This window comes from Lygodium microphyllum, chromosome 12 (genome assembly GCF_053477565.2).
Source record: "Lygodium microphyllum isolate KBCC chromosome 12, Lygodium_microphyllum_v1.1.10, whole genome shotgun sequence".
Taxonomy (NCBI): Eukaryota; Viridiplantae; Streptophyta; class Polypodiopsida; order Schizaeales; family Lygodiaceae; genus Lygodium; species Lygodium microphyllum.
The window spans coordinates 42283336-42301297 of NC_141146.1; the positions used below are offsets into that span (position 1 = coordinate 42283336).

General features: G+C 42.0%; 1 protein-coding gene across 1 annotated transcript in view; it reads left to right on the forward strand.

The window, feature by feature from the left end:
- LOC148027680 (esterase/lipase/thioesterase family protein) overlaps positions 1-17962 on the forward strand; it is a 69360-nt gene that overhangs the window by 39892 nt on the left and 11506 nt on the right. The window contains exons 6-7 of the mRNA XM_087689367.1: positions 1975-2059; positions 2132-2212. Of these exons, the coding sequence (XP_087545493.1) occupies positions 1975-2059; positions 2132-2212 (166 nt within the window). The remainder of the gene's footprint in view (positions 1-1974; positions 2060-2131; positions 2213-17962) is intronic.

Genomic DNA, 17962 nt, shown 5'->3' on the forward strand with positions numbered 1-17962 from the left:
CTTGTGGATCTTTGATGTATGCCATGGTTGCAACTCGCCTTGACACTGCTCATGCAGTGGGAGTTGTTAGTAGATTCATGTCTAAACCTGGCAAGCCACATCGGGAAGCAATGAAATGTATCTTCAGATACTTAAAAGGTACACAAGAAAAGTGTATATGTTATGGAAAGGGTACGCTAGAGTTGCAGGGATTTTGTGATTTGGATATGGCAAGAGATCTTGACACTAGGAAATCTACTAGTGGGTATGTCTTTATATCGGCTAGTGGGGCTATCTCTTGGCGTTCAAGGTTGCAGAAAATTGTGGCACTGAGTACTACAGAGGCTGAATATATTTCAGCCACAGAAGCTTCTAATGAAGCTATTTGACTTGGCCGTTTGGCCAAGGATTTCAGTCTTTCTTCACGTACTCCAGTGCTTGGTTGTGATAGCCAGAGTGTAGTATGTTTGGCTAAGAATGCCATGTTTCATGCACGTACCAAACGCATAGATGTTAGGTACCACTTTATTCAATAGGTTTTGGATGATGGTCCAGTCACACTGACTAAGGTCAAAACTCAAGATAACCCTGCAGATGTTCTCATTAAGAGTCTTGCTTAGCCTCAACATGAGCATTGCATTCGTTTAGTGGGAGTTGGTTACCTTAAAGGTACCACTTCGGGCCTTTAAGAGGGAGGTTGTTGGGTGTAAAGTCCCTTTGTCTCCGTGTATAAAAATATATGGGTGTGAACACATCCTTATTGTATCCTAACATATAAATACATTCTTTTATTCTTTGTGTACCATCACAATTTGGTACACCTATCTCTGCGTTCACTCTCTCTCACTCTCAACATTGCTGCTCTCGCTACTATCTCGCACTCTCATTGCGCACTCTCCCCTTCATGTGTACCATCAACTTTAATTGTTGGTATGTACTAAGCCCTTTAGGTTCTACAACTTTCATCCATTATCATGAACAATCCTCTTATGCCATTTGTCCAACTTTGCAATAAAACCGTCATCATGTGCAAACAGTGGAGTATTTACTACATGCATGTCAAGATCTAAAGTGAACATTGTCCATGCTTATTCCCTCTTGTAATCAAGCAGAAATTGTTGTAGAACCGATGCTGACTACTTTGCAAACTGACATGCTTATAAACTTTAAAGGTTGGTAAGCCTGTAACCAGTCCCTTGGACCACACACCTTTTGGTCATTGTATTTTAACATGATGGATGCTCTCATGCCATTTGTCCAAATTTGCAATAACATGTATGTCAATACTTAAAGTGAACATCATGCCATGCTTATTCCCCCTTATAATCAAGCGGCAAGTGTTGTAGAAATCTTAACACACATCATTTGAGTTAAACCTTACTTGTAGCCCTTGATCAAATCATTTGTCCAACGAATGCCATTTTTTTTGAATGTCTGGTATATGCATTACATTTGACAACTGTGTTGTTTCCAGATCTTTCATACATAATGGGACCTTCCCAACACTTGAAATAGATTATGAAAATCCTACTAAACATATGATTAAGAAGTGATTTAAGTTTAGGATTTTATCCTTATACACTCTAAATAGCTTCATCAAACTATGCATGCTAGTTGAATGGGAATGGAAATGGTGATGCCAATGGAACATGTTCCCAAGTTCCTTAAGCCATTGAATAGAGTTTCATCTGACTGTGGGTGTCAGACACACTGTGGGTCTACAACATCATTATATTGAGTTTGCTTTTGGTTCTCATGTGTAGTAATGTGCATGCTAGTTGAATGGGAACGGAAATAGTGATGCCTATGGAACATGTTCCCAAGTTCCTTAAGCCATTGAATAGAGTTTCATGTGACTGTGGGTGTCAGACACGCTGTGGGTCTACAACATCATTATATTGAGTTTGCTTTTGGTTCTTGTGTGTAGTAATGTGCTTGGGGTCAAGATTTGGTTGTACCTTAATTGATATTAAATTTTTTTATATGATTGTACAGCATGGGAGGTGCAGTAGCTGTTCATTGTTCAGCAAAAAGGAAACTTCCAACTTTGGCTGCCCTCATAGTACTTGATGTAGTTGAGGTAAGCAGTTATCTATAGTACACACATGCATTCTTCTGCAACAGTGAGGGCTGAAGCATGCTCAACTTGCAGGGCACAGCATTGGCATCCTTGATGTATATGCAAAAGTTCTTGTCACATCGGCCTATGCACTTTCCTTCTGTGGAGAAAGCGGTAAGTGGCTCTGACCCAGAAGTTTAAAGCCTAAACATATCTGTCATTCTCAGATGATGATACAATTGTTGTGATGAATACTCATTTGGCTGCTGCTGTTCAAGTATGCATTCTTAAACCAGGAATATCACCGATGATAGATATGGACTCTTTTGTGTTGTATCAGCCAAGTGTTGCCTCAGGTTCTGGGGCTCAGTACGTAGCTGTGTGAAGCTTCTGCAGGGCTTCTGGCTCATTTGGACCTCATTGGAAGCCTAGATGACTGAAAATAGCAAAGCTTGTACAGGTCTTCTGTGGAATGACTGGGATAACTGAACCCTTTGGGAAGAGTGGTTGGAGTGAAGGTCCACAATGACATTGAGAAGTGAGCTGCCTCGGTTAGCTATTTTCTTCGGAAGAGTGCTTATGATGTTATATATTGATTGGGATTAGAGTCCACTTGAGTGGGTGCTATGACATGAGCCTGTCTTAGAGAATGTTGCTGAAGATGTAATATTGCTTGGTTTTGATGCCTTGTTTTATGAGGAAGATCTCCAAACATTGGGTAAGTCAGTGGTCATTCATGATTCTAGTATTTGTGTGTGGCTTCCTGAAACTGTACCTAGGTATTTATATTATGTCCATCTCCAAATCCTCAGTCCTCTCCATAGCATCTAGTCTTACATCTGCTCTAGGGTAAACTACCATAGCTTCCACTAGACTGCAGATCATATCTACCTTCATCAACCTATTTCTTCCAACAGGCTAATTCATCCCTCAAGTTTTAGTGCTCTTTTTCAGGCTACATCCTAAGTCTCGAATTGCATACCAAAATCCTGGTCCTATCTGCAAAATTGCCCATTGTTGCCCATCATAATCATCCTCCAAGTCAGATCAGACAAGCGGCAGTCATAGCCAACTGTCAGTTGTCAGAGAAAAATCCAGCTACAGTGCATCTTATCCAGAGTTTAATAGCTCATTCTGGAGGCCACACAGGATGTCCATTTGCCCTAAAAAAAGCACAGGCATGGCAGTCCAGCAGCAGCATTATAGGCCAAAGACGAAAAGGCAGTTATCACTCTGAAGGCGGTTGCATATCTGGAACAGCAGCAAAGGCTAGAATTCTGTGTCATCGTCGAGCTGCCAGTGCACCCTGAGCAAAGGGACTCCCCCCCTAAGTTTTCCAGGCCAGAGGTTAGTTGCAGCAGCAGTTATTAGTCCTCCACTGAGATTCTTGAGCACATCTATGTTGACTTATTTTATCAATTGTGAGGCTAGTAGGGTAAGGATGCTATGTGAGCATACACTAGGGTTTGCAAAGAAAACACCCATGAGTGTAGAAATATGACTAATGAATGAATTTAGACGAACACAAATTAATGATTAAGTTTGACACAATGGATGCTAAACAGCAGATGGCCGTCCAACACCCAACATCTCTTGTAGAGGACTATGGCATACTTTGATGGATGCTAAGTGCAGCAAATCATGGATACTCCATACTGAAGTTTGATGAAGAGGCAGAAATTGCAACTCCAGAGCCTTGGAAACCAGCTCATGGTAGTGATGAGGGTTAGCAAAAAGAGTGCTGAATCAAAATGCTGTAGGCAGAAGCAGGTGGTAGCATTGACTGAAAAGGCAGCTGTTAGAGGAAGCTGGGAATGGGAGTATGTTTCAAAGGCACAGCAAGGATGGAGTTGACAATGGATAGCACAATCCAAACCCAGTAGGGTGGCTGTGAAGATATGCTAGGGTTTGCAATGAGAAAACACGGAATGTATGAACATGACTGAAACACCATAACTTAGACAGTAATGCAATAAACACAAATCCTAAGTGCAAAGCGCAAAATGCAAAAACACAAACACAGATAGAGAAAGAAGAGAACTTTGAAGTGAATGAATCAATGGTATAAATGAATGTAAGAGTGTATGAAATGCTAAGGGGCAGGTGATGAGTGATGACATTCACCAGAGACAAATCCCAAGTGTTGTAACCACTAGTTGGAGTAGTAGGAGTGTAGAATAATGAATGGCAATGGGCTGGTCACCAAAATACAGTAGTTTGGAGGCTAGAAACTGGTAAATGCAGAAGTATACCACTGATTGGAAGATGGAAACTTCAAACTGTGCACTGGATCTGTAGACAACATGGTGACAGTTGTAGGAGAGGTGTGCTGATGAAGGTGGCTTGTTGGATTACCAAAACACGATTGCAACAGGTGTCAGAGAGGGACAATGACTAGTTGATCAGTAGCAGGAGGTGTAGGCCCAGGCTGGGAAGGTGTTGGAGAGAGAAAAATAGTTGGCGATGGCAAGACTACAAATGCAGTTGAGGGAAGGTCTAGATAGCAAGGCAACAACTGGAATTAGAGTGCCAAGTATTGGATGTTGAGATAAAACATGCTTTACAACTGATTAGTATTTTTAAATATCCCCAAAACACGGCTAATTAATGAAAAATGCAAAATTGGTGCGAAATTCGAGAGAGTTTCAGTTGGTCCCCCAAAACCCTAATTTTTGGGGCACCTTTCAACATCTATAAATAGATAGGTTGCCCACCACTTACCCTTATCCTTTTGTGTAGGTTTTTCACTCTACCATGCAGATTTCAGCCATAAGCCATCTATCGACTATAGCCCATCACTATCCAGCCCTAGGTGGTCTGTTTTCAGTCATCACCCTACTATTTTGGAGGTCTCCATTTGCTATGTTATCATAGCACTTGGTCAGCCTGCGTTTTTAGCATCTGGTGCGAGGTAATAGGCTGCTGCCATCTCTCCCATGAGGTGAGTGCTGCAGTATTTGTGTTTTTGCTATCCAACAGGCCGTCCACATTAGCACACACCTTTCTTGTTGTCACGTGATAGTTTTCTGCCTTGGGTGACCAATTTTCAGCCTTCTTTGGTGGTACATTGCTGCGTTTACCAAATTTCAGCCTCCAACTGCTGTGTTTTGGTGACCAACTTGCTACCCTTCATTATTCAACACTCTCTTATCTCTAATTGGTGGTTACAACACTTGGAACCGGTCTCCGGTGGATGCCACTCTTTGACACTCCATTGCTCTGCCCTTGGGCATTCTGTACACTCTTACATTTATTTACAACATTCATTCACTTTAGAGTTTCTTTTCTCTGTGTTTGAGTTTTGAGTTTTGAATTTAGGATTTGAGTTTTGTTTGTCACTGTGTCTGAGTCTTTGTGTTTTAGTCTTGGTCTTACATGTTGTGTTTCCTCAGTGCAAACCCTAGTATATCTTCACATGGTATCAAAGCTGGTGCTCTTCTAAAGAGTATTCTACAATGATTGTGGAGGCTTGTCTTTGTGCAAGACTCACATGTGACTCGATTCAGACTAATGTTTCAGACACCTTCTTCTCGGGATCCTATGATTGTTTCATTTTAGCAAGTAAATCCCACTTCTCAACTCCCTTTTATCCCACCACTATCTTCTTCACATTTTAATCTACTCACATCTTTCTTTCAAAACCTCGGATTACACTTCACTTTTGCTTATAGCATACTAAGAGTTGGATCTTTCATTTAAGCTCCTAGCACTTTCTCATTCCCCATCCCACTATGCACCTACCTTCCATTCACTCCACCTCTTGGTGCATCGTCAGGGGGAATGCCACCCTTTAACACTGTACCTTCCACATACCCCCCACTTTACCACATCATTACACTCTCGAACGGTTGTGATGGGCACCCCCCTCACTATCCTCGGATACTCACAATCCCCTCGCACAACCTTTCAAATGCAGGGCTATCCAGGAAATCCTTTGCTTGTGGATTGTTGTTACACATCCCTCGGGTCACTCCTATGTAGGGATTTCCATTCTTTGCTCCATGTGTTCCTATTCCTCCACCCTGGGCTCCTCATGCAGTTTCCATTCTCATACCCAGTCTGCCCATGCACACATTTGAAACTACTGTGCACACTTTTCGTATGTATGGTGGGCACTCTAGGATCCCTTCCCAACTGTACTTCACTTCTCCACCTTATCTCCCCTATCTCCCCTATCCCCCCTACCCCATTATAGACCTTCTCTTAGCACTACCACTCTTGTTGCAATAGCCAAGAATGCCTTCACAAATAAGATACCTTTTGATGGGTCGAATTTCACCTCTTGGTCGAACTTCATGCAACAAGTGCTTGAATCTTAGGATCTTTGAAACCTCATCGTTACTACCGAGCCTATGCTGGATCCTCGATTAGCTCACCTTGATCACATCTGTCATTGGAGAGCCCACAATGCTAAGGCCAATATTGAGTTATTGTAGGGGTCGCTTTTTGAGTTTCACTCTCAGTTACAACATTTTTCCCTCACGTCTAAACGCTAAAATCGTCTCATTGACCGCTATGTGGCACGAGGTTGCACTTGAGGTACCAATCTTGATTTTGAGCTTCAAGAGTTTTCCATTAAGAAAGGGGATGATTTGAAAGTCAAGTTGGCCTAATATCGGCAATTACTTGCCAAGTTTGCCATTATTGGCTCCCCGAAGTTAGACAATGATCAAGTCATGTTCTTTTTGAACAGCTCCTCGATGAATATTTCCGCTTTATCTAGCACATTATCTCACTACTCAGATTGCGAACCTTCTATGAGTTTGAGTATGAGTTCTTGCATCACGCGAGGTTGCATGATCAAGTCTACAAAAAGTCCTCCACACACATCCATTCAGAGGGGCAAGGGTTGGTTGTCTCTTCTTTAGGAGGAAAACCAACAGTGGCAAAAACTTACAAGATGTGAAAGCAAGCCAAAACAAGGGTGATACCCCTTTCTTCGATGGAACCAAAGAAACACAATCCCTTTGACAACAAATTCTTGAGAAAAATAGATTTTGCACGCTGCCAAAGGTCGGGCCATATGGATGAGGAGTGCCGTACCAAGATCCAAGGTCTTCCACTGAGAAAATCACAGTGCACTGCTTTGATTGCCTCCACTTCTGGCTGGCTAGTCTAGTGGGGCTATGCCTCTTGTTGTTGCACCATTTACTCCATCTGCCCTAATGGCTACATGTGGTATGTGGACAACCTCAATAGCCTCTTTTGCTACTCCTGAAGGATTAATTGATTGGTCTGCTAGTGACTTACCCATTGCACTTAATGTATCCATTCCTAAGGCATCCGCTGTACCTTCTAGGACCACTTTCCCACCTCGCTGTACGTGATGGTGGCCACACATTTTTCACTGCATACTTACATACTCATTGCATTGCACTTAGCTTTACTTTCTTTTATTTTTAGTTTTGTTTTTTGGAGCATGTTACTATTTACCTTGTGCTTATAGATTTTGATATCTTTTGCAGCATTTTGTATTTCAGTGCGGGGCTAACGTGCAGGTTTGCATTAATCCTTCTTAAGTTGGAGACAGGAGCTACATGCTATTCCTTTCATGGTTCTATCTACTTGGAGTTTTACTCTTTTACCAACATGGAGGCTTCCCCTCCCTTTGCAGATGACTTCTATTCTTGCTCTTTCAATTGGGATGCTTCATTATCTTCCTCCACATGGTTCTCGACACCACATGAAGACCGATATCATTAGTCTCCTTTTCCTTCTTTAGCATCGACATCTAGGTCGAGAGGGAATTCACACCCTTCTTGGCATTCTATAGGTTTTGACACTTGTCTTTGATATCGGCCTTCTCCCCTACAATACCTTTCCTTATGCATTGTATGGTTTCATCATCTTTGTACTAGGTGCTTGGGCAAGCGAAATTTTTTTCCACGAGGGACATTGTCCAAGTGACACTTGTTGCATGAGTATTCTTCAGCATGTAGCATACTATATATTCCATTGTGCAGAGCATCATTGGATGGATCGTAAGCTATTTCTGCCGGCGGATACACCACCATCCTTCTTCACATGATCCTTTATCACCTTTTCCCTCGTCATTGATATCCTCGAGTGGTTGGGTAAGCTTGTATTGGTTTGTGATGTGTTGGATGTACCATTCCTCCTCCCTTCTTCTTGGTCACTTTTACTTAATTGGCCGCCACCCATAAAATTAGCTTTAAAAAAAAGACAAAAGTTTGATGTGGTTCCATCCGCCTTTGTAGAGCTTGGTAGGCTAGTGGGCAACCGACGAGTACCCTTTGTTCGATGCCTTGTCCTCTCTGGTGTAAGTACTTGGACTCTCTTGGTAAGATAGCCATCATCTCTGTAGTCTTGGTAGGTCACTAGGCAACCATCGTGCACCCTTTGTCCGATGCCGTGGTTGCTTTGAAGTGGGATGCCTTGGGGTAAACATGGCAAGCCTTTCCTTTTAAGCTTAGTTTTGGGTGTGAGAGGGAATGTTAAGTTACAACACTCTTTATAGTTGATTAGCGTTTTTAAACAGCCCCAAAACACACTTAATTAATAAAAAATGCAAAATTGGTATGTGATTTAAGAGAGTTTAAGTGGTCTCCCTAAACCCAAATTTTTGGGGCACCCTTTAGTATCTATAAATAGATAGACTGTGCACCATTCAGCCTTATCCTTTTGAGTAGGTTTCTCACTCAACCATGCAGATTTCAGCCATAGCCACCTACCATGTGCTGTGCAATCATCATTGATTGCACCCCATCACTATCAACCTGTTTTCAGCCATTACCTTGCCGTTTTGGAGGTTTCCGTCTGTTGTGTCATCATAGCACCTAATCAGCCTGCGTTTTCAGCATCTGGGGCAAGGCAACATGTTGTTGCCATCTCTCCCACCAAGCGATTGCTGTAGTACTTACGGTTTTTCTGTCTAGCAGACCGTCTATATCATCACACCCCTCTCTTGTTGTCACTTGATAGTTCTCTGCCACGGGTGACCAATTTTCAGCCTTCTTTGGTGGTACAATGTTGCGTTTACTAGATTTCAGCTTCGAATTGCTATGTTTTGGTAACCATCCTGTTGCCCATCATTATTCAGCACTCTCTCCTCTTTGATTGGTGGTTACAACACTCCATTGCTTTGGCCCTTGGGCATTCTGTACACTCTTACATTCATTTACAACATTCATTCACTTCAGAGTTTCTTCTCTCTATGTTTGTCGCTGTGTTTGAGTTTCAAGTTTTGCGTTTTGTGTTTTACCTTTAGGGTTTGAGTTTATTTGTTGAGTCTTTGTGTTTTGATCTTGGTCGTACATGTTGTGTTTTTTCATTGCAAACCCTAGCATATCTTCACACTAGAGAGGGTCGTGCTGTAGTTAGGAGGGGCTGGACAACCAATGGTAAGTGGTTGATGACTGAAATCTGCATGGTAGAGTGAGAAAACTTGCACATAAGGATGGGGCTGAATGGTGGGCAGCTTGTCTATTTATAGATGCAAAATTCTCTTCCATCCACTTAGCGACCATTGGTGAATAGTTCTAAAACTTCACCAAATATCTTTTGGAAACTTTACCTTTGATCTTTCTCTCTTTATGTGCCAAAATTTACTCAGATACCAAAATCTTATCTAGCTCCTTAACCTCTAGCTGAATTTCAGCAGATATATCCTTAGGCATGATACCATGAAAAGCCTCACAAAGCTCACATGAAAGGCATTGTGTATACGCCGAAGTGGACGTAAGTTCAGCCTAAGCAACATCGTTGATCCTCTCCAACACTTGGAAGGGCCCATGATATCTCATTTTCAGCTTTGGTTACAACCTCTCTCTACCTTTCATCTTTTTTAGCCTTGCCTTTTCAAAATGCAACAACACACAATTGCCCTTTGCAAACTGCAAAGCATGTCTATGGCAATCAAATGCCTTCTTTGACTTCTCTTGAGACTGGTAAAGAGCATACTTCATCTTTGCATAGGGTTGCAAAAAGGGTGCATTTGCTCTATTTGCATTATGATCAATACCAAATGAAGCATTTGCATGGCTAGCACTCATTTCTTGAGCCCCATAAGCACCAGGGGGTGCGGATGCATTATCATATATATCACTTTGTGCCCCAAGCATCATGCCAATGCTGCCATACATGGATACATTGGGCCTTGCACACCATGTGTTGGTTATTGCATACCATAAGGAGTTGTACGATACATCCGTGTATGTGGAGTTTAGTCATCCCTTGGATTGGCATTCTGAGGCTATAGTTGGTATAGTTAGTTCTCTTGGGCACAATTATGTATTTTCTTGTCAGTTTTGGGCATTTTCAGCAACTAGGTGCACTCATTGTTTCTTGAGCAAGCGGCAGACATGTGTCAAGCAAGTGGTAGTGTCATGCGGCAGATCGCCGATTATTGTATCATTTTTTATTGCATTTATTTTTGGCCGGCAGCTTTCTATTGCAGGTAGGCCAATTTGCTGGCCGCATTGATTTGTTTATTAGCCTATTTCTCACTATTTGTAGCCACTAGGCTGCTCGCCCTCATCATTGTCATTCCAGGTGGTGGAGAGAGAGACTGGCTTGAGGAGATACTTCGACAACTTGTTTGTATATCTACCCTCTTCATTTCAGCATTCATTGATTGTAGGCTTTTGCATTCTTCTACCTCTTTTCTCTCTTCCCTTTTCTTGCGTTCATTGCCTTTCAGTATTGTCCATACGCTTCCGCATTCGTTGCACTTTGACATGGTATCAAAGTAGTGTAGAAGGGCTAAATAGCATGCAGTGTTCATGCTTTATGTGGATGATCTCATTTTGACAGGTGACCATGTCCAAAAGGTTAAGTGGACGAAGAAGGCGCTAGATGAGGTGTTCGAGATGACGGATGTGGGCATTTTCTATTTCTTTTTAAGTCACGAGATCTGGTAGATTCTGTGAAGAAGACTGTGGAGTCAACACTAGGGTTTGCATTGAGGAAACACAAAGTGTACGACCACGACAGAAGCACAAGGAGACAAACATAGACACAGAAAGCAAAACTCAAATCCTAAACACAAAACTCAAAACTCAAACATAGAAACTCAAACACAAACAGAAGAAGGGATAGAAAGAACACAACTTTGAAGTGAATGAATGCTGTAAATGAATGTAAGAGTATACAGTGTGCCCAAGGGTAGAGTAGTGTGTCACAGAGTGATGTCCATTGGAGACGGATCCCAAGTTTGTGACCACTAGTCAAAGTGTAGGATAAAGAGGAATAAACACAAGTGTCAGGAGGGCCTAGAGCACCAAACGCAAGCAGGAGAGGGTGTGGAAGAAGGATGGCAGCCATCACGTGATGTGGAGGAGCTGTTGCTTGATGGAGGAAGCTGTTGCTTGATGTAGGAACTATTGCCTGGCAGGTCTAGAACCAAATGTAAGCCGCAGAAGGTGTTGGAGATGCTGGTGATGGCCGATGGATGCCAAACGCAGCCTGGAAGGGTGTCACTCAGTGGGCTGGTAGCTGTGGAAGAAAACACTAGGCACTAGAGCACCAGTAGATGGAGTGGTTGTAGCCGTTGGGGCTAGATAGCCATCTGTGTGTAGATTTATGGCTGAAATCTGCACTCAAGGGTGAGAAACTTGCATAGAAGGGATTGTAGTTGAACGGGGGTAGCCTATCTATTTATAGATGGGGATGGACCCTCCCAAATTAGGGTTTCATTGAACTCTCTCGAAGTGCGTCCTATTTTAGGGTTTTCATTAAATTAAGCTTGTTTTGGGCTGTTTAAGTGGCTAATCAGCATAGAATGCATTTCTTAGCTTAACACACCCCCTAAGGCCGAAAACAGGATGAGAAGAGAAGGCCAACCCAATTTGCCCAAGCAGTCCCACTCTGAAGCAGCCAGGGCATCGGACAAAGGGAGCATGGTGGTTGCCTAGTGGCCTACCAAGACTACACAGGTGATGGTTATCTTACCGAGAGAGTCCAAGTAGTCACCCCAGAGAGGATAGGGCATCAGACAAAGGGTGCATGTCGGCTGCCCAGTGGCATACCAAGCCTATAAAGGCGGATAATGAACTTTGATTTTGTGTTTTTTCTTTCGTTTGTGCTTGATTGAGTAATAGGAGAAAATGAGAGAATGAGAAGGGATGGTTAGGTCCAACCCATCACAAATCAGACAAGCTACCCATCCACTCGAGGAAGTCAATGAAGATGGAACGGTGATGAAGTAATGGTGGTGTGGTGGACAAACCATCGGTGGAAACAACTTAGGATCCATCTAGTGGTGCTTTGCACAATGAGTATGCTACATGCTATGAAATGCTCATGTAGCAGGTGCCACTTGGATAGTGTTCCTCCCTCTTGGGGAAATTGTTCACTTGTCCAAGCACCCTAGTACAAAGATGATGAAATCATGCAATGCAAAGGGTGGAGGTATAACAAGGGGGAAGGCCAATGTTGAAGACAAGTGCCATAAGCTATAGAATACGAAGAAGGGTAAGAACCCCCTCTCAACTTGGAATGTCGATGTTGAAGGAGAAAGAGGAGCTAAATGTCAGTCTTTGTGTGGTGCCGAGAACCATGTTGAGAAAAAGCATCCCAACTGGAAGAGCTAGGTAGAAGTCACCGCCATGATAGTATCAATAGAGATGTTGTACAATCCATCTCGAGAGGGGAAGCCTCCATACTAGTAGAAGAGCAAAACTCCTAGGAAGATGAAACCATGAAGAGAATGATGTGTATCCCATGTCTCTAGCCCAAGTAAGACTAGACAAACGTGTATGTTAGCCCTCCACTGAAAACAAATTTTGCAAAAGAGAGCAAGATTTGCAATCACAGAGTTAGTAGCGAGATGCTCTAAAAATAAAACTGAAATAGAGAAATTAATTGAATGAACAAGTGCAAGAATGCAAGTGTGTATGTGTGTGTAAATGCCGCGGAAGACTTAAAAATGAAAGGGAAAGAAAAAACAAGACAAGACTCCTGTGGGTGGGACTCTATAAAGTCCTAAGAGTGTGACAATGAGAAAAAGTTAAGAGGGTGGCTACCATTGTGTATGTCCACTAGCAGGTAGCTGCCAGTGAAATGCCTGACAAGGTGGTCAGGTAGTCCTAGAAGAAATCAAATGTCATGTGGATGCATAAAGTGCAATGGGATCAGTGCTAGCAGACCAATTAGTCAACCCCTCAAGAGTAGAGAAGAATGGTTGTTGAAGTTGTCCGTGTGCCACATGTCTAGCAATCATGGGAGTTGAAGGAGTAGATGGGACAACAGCGAGAGGCGTAGCCCCACTAGACGGTGTAGTCATAGTAGTCTGCTATGGTTTCCTAGGAGGAAGACCTTGGGCCTTGGTACGACATTCCTCATCCACATGGTTTGATCTCTGGCAGTGTATGCAAAACCTAAATTTTCTTAGGAATTTGTTGCCGAAGGGGTGTGTTTCTTTGTTTTTCTCGGAGGAAGAGGTGTCGCCCTTGTTTTGGCTTGCCTTCACATCTCGTGAGTTCTTGCCACCGTTGGTTTTTGCTCTCGAAAAAGAGAGAACCAACCCTCTCCCCTTTGAATAGATGTGAGTGTAGGACTTTGATCATGTAGCCTAGGCCCGTTTTCACCTCCGTGTATAGTACACACACACTATTCAGTTGTACATGTGAATGCACCCTTATAGCCCTAAGTATAAATACATTTTATTCTTTGTGTACCAACACATTGTTGGTACACTCAAATCTAATCATACTTTCACTTTTCCTCTTTGACTCTTGGTCACTCTCACTCCTCGAATTGTTGCTCATTCTATCATTTTAAAAAAAATCAAAAACTTTATTTTCTTTCAAATCTCTTTGAATTCCTTTCCTTTGCTTGGGGTTCATGCGTGGGAGCATGGGTCGCAGATCTGTGTGAATCTGGCCCAAAAATTTGGGGCTTTTCCTGGTTTTGATCTCATCCATGCTTGATAGCGACAGGTCAGAAATTGGAGACATCGTGTGTGGTTATCTCAATCAAATTGGGGATTTTACCAAATTTGTCAGAATTTCACTCTTTTGAGTAAAATTTCTTGACATTGGTCCCCAGAAAATTAGGGCTTTTCATGCATTGGTAAAATTTTGCTCAGCTGTGTTAGATTGGTTGACATCTATGCACTATTGGACCTGAAATTTTGGGGCTTTGTGCAGAATTTAGTGAATTTCTGCAATTTTTTACCTGTGTGATGGCTGGTTCATGTACAAAGAGCAGATATTTGTTACTGTTTGAGGAAGAAGAGAAGTGTGTTTGCTGGTTCAGCTTGTGCTTCTACAGTCCAGGGCATTTACTCGTGTTCGTGATAAAATGGCCGCAACTTCTTCCAGTTCAGACATGAAGAGTTTGATGGTCATGGCTTTGACCTTTGGAAAGATTGTATGCAAGGCATATTGTTCCTAAAGGATTGTGAGGATGCTTTGTAGGAAGATAAACCCGCACAAATGTCTGATGCAGATTGGGCTAGAGTAAACAAAAAGGTTGTGGTTTACATTAGGATTGGTGTCATTAATGACATCTTGACAGACATTAAGGGTTTAGATACAGGTTATGCAATATGGGAGAAGTTGAAAACTACCTATGAGATCACCACACCTGTTAATCAGGTGCATTTAATGCGCAAGTTGGTGAATATGCGATTGGATGAGTCAAAGCCTGCAGCTGAGCACTTGAGTGCATTTACAAGTATTTTAAATCAGCTTAAGGATACAAATTTGGATTTTGATGATAAGTTGAGGGCGATCTTTTTGATCATGACACTGCTTGATTCTTGGGAAACCCTGGTGGTTTCTCTCAGCAATAATCCCAATCTCTTATATGATGGGATGAGGGGTTCAATCTTGAATGAAGAAATTAGACGCATGTCTAGTGGAAAAGGCAACAACTTAGCTTATAATGTAAGAGGCAGGGCTGAAAAGAAAAATGCAAATACTGGACAGAGAAATAGAATCAAAAGCAAAGCAAAGGAAAAGAGTGACATTACTTGCTATCACTGTGGTTGGAAGGGCCACAAGAAACGTGATTGCAGGTATTATAAGAAGAAACAAGAGAGAAAAAAGAATGTAGGAGATAAAAAGTAGAATGAAGACAAGATAGATGCATCTGAGGCAACCAAAGGCTAAGAAAAGGCCAATGTGGCCTCTAGTGTGGTCATAGAGGAGCTTTCAGATACAAAGGTTGATGTATTATGCGCAGTTGATTATGATGCCCTCGTATCTCACATGTAGGATATGTAGATTACCAAGGCTGATGTGATTGATGCACTCTTGTCAGTTGATGATGGTGTTACTTAGACTTGGATTGTATGCTTGCAACATTGATGGGATTGGCACTGTACACTTGCCTTTAGATAATGGGCAAGCTTGAGCTTGTGTTGAAAGATGTCAGATATGTGCTTGGCATTTAAAAGAGTTTACAATCTGTTGGTCAGCTTGACTTGTATGGTCATACTACATTGTTTGGTGGTGGTTTGTGAAAGTGAAAAAGGGTTCCATGCTGATTGCAAAAGGAACCAAGAAGGGCACTTTGTATTGCTTGCACTGTAAAGCTTTGAATGGCAAGTTTCTTGCAATTGTTGAAATTGGCTGTCATTTGGAGTTATGGCATAAGAGATTAGGCCATATGAGCTGGAAAGGACTTGATGTCCTCACCTCTTTGAAGAGGGTTGATGAAAAAGACTCTAAACTTGACTTTTGTAATGAGTGTCAGTTTGGAATAAAAAATTCCTTTTATTCTTGTGTCTCTCGTAAGTCCAATGTCTTGGACTTAGTGCATTCTGATGTACGTAGTATACCCATGAAATCGTTGGGTGGTGCTGCATATTTTGTTTCCTTTATTGATCATTGTTCCAAAAAGATTTGGGTATATCTGTTTGAAAAGAAAAGTGGAGTGTTTGCTGTTTTTAAAACTTTTCATGCATTTGTGACCACTCAGATAGGTAGAAAGCTGAAATGCTTGAGAACTGATAATGGGGGTGAGTTCACATCTACTGAATTCAAGTCCTTTTGTGACTTGCATGGAATTAAGATGGAGCTCACAGCTCCTTACAACCCTTCTTCAAATGGGGTGGCTGAAAGATATAATAGGACTTTATGTGAATGAGTGCGGTGCTTGCTATCCACTGCTAATCTCCCTCATCGATTTTGGGTAGAGGCACTTAAAAACCGTGGTTTACATTTGCAACCGCTCTCCAAATAGGTCCTTAAATAATGGCATCCTTGAGGAAGTTTGGTTTGGCAAATTGGCTCATATGACCATTTACGGATATTCAGTTGTGATGCTCTTGTGCATGTTCGAGATGAACTGAGGAACAAACTTGACCCAAAATCCACCAAAGGCATTGTCATGGGCTATGGTGATGAGGGTGAATTTGGCTACAGAGTGTGATTACCTCAGTCCAAGAAAATTATTCACAGCCGTAATGTTGTGTTTAATGAGGCAAAATTGCTGAAAGGTAACTTTAGCCTTTGATGAAGATATGAAAAAGGTGAAATTTCAGAATTTGCAGCCATCTATTAATTCAAAGGATGAGCCTCATGGTGTTGTACCACAGGCTAAAACTGATGATTAGCCGGTTATTTTTGAGCTAGATGATGATGGGGACAGCTAATAGGAGCACAAGGAGGTCATGGACAGCAAGATAGACTTGCTGATTATGAAAATGCAGGTGCTAGTAATGAAAATGAAGGTGCTGTACAGCATGAAATAACATACCTCCACATGTAGACACAATTCTTGAAAATGTTGATCATTGGGTATGTAGGCCTGCACGCGTAAGAAGGCAACCACATAGGTTTGACCCCTCGCATTATGTGATGCTTACAGATGAGGGTGAGTCTCTTACATACAAAGAGGCCAAGTCATGCGAATTCAATAGTAAGTGGGAGCTAGCTATGCAGGGACTTCTAAGGAAGCTATTTGGTTGAGCAGACTTGTAAAGGATCTCAGATGTCTATGGGTATTGTAGTTTTGGGATTTGAGCAGACTTGCAGAGGATCTCAGCATGTCTATGGGTGCCATGTATCTGGCTAAGAATGCCATGTATCATTCACGCACAAAGCATATAGATGTGTGATATCACTTTATCAGACAGATTCTAGAAGATGGTCTAATTGCATTGACCAAGACGAAAACACAAGATAACCCTGCAAATGTTCTCACGAAAAGTCTAAGCAAAGCTTAGCATGAGCATTGCATATGACTAGTGGGAGTTGGTTAGAGGTTCACTTCGGACCTTTAAGTGTGAGGTTGGGATAAAGGCCTGTTTTCACCTCCGTGTATAGTACACACATACACACACACAATTCAGTCGTACATGTGAATGCATCCTTATATTCCCTAAGTATTAACACATTTTATTCTTTGTGTACTAACACATTGTTGGTACACTCAAATCTAATCGTACTTTCACTCTTCCTCTTTGACTCTTGGTCACTCTCACCTCTTAAATTGCTGCTCATTCACAGTTGAGCTCCATCACAATCTAGGCAGTGATATAATGTGGTTGATAAAATGGAAGTATTTGTTGGGCAACTTGTTCAAGAAGAATGTGACCTTATTGTCATCTGGCTTTAGATAGCTAGTAATGGCAAACTTGGCTAGTAACCGCTGATATTCGGCCAACTTGACTTTCAGATCATTCACTTTCTCAATGGAAAATTCTTGAAGCTCAAAGCCAATGTTTATACGTCGAGTATGATCTCTAGCCACAATGGTCGATGAGATCACTCCAACGTTCCGATGCGAGAGGGAAGTGTTATAATTGAGAGTGAAACTCAATAAGCAAACCGTGCATTAGCTTGACATTGGTTGTGGCATTGCGAGATCTCCATTGACAGACGCAATTGAGGTGGGCTAGGTGAGGGTTAAGCAAAGGCTCAAGACCAACAACGAGGTCCCAAAGACCTTGAGACTCAAGCACTTGTTGCATATAGCTCGACCAAGTGGTAAAATTTGACCCGTTGAAATGAGTCT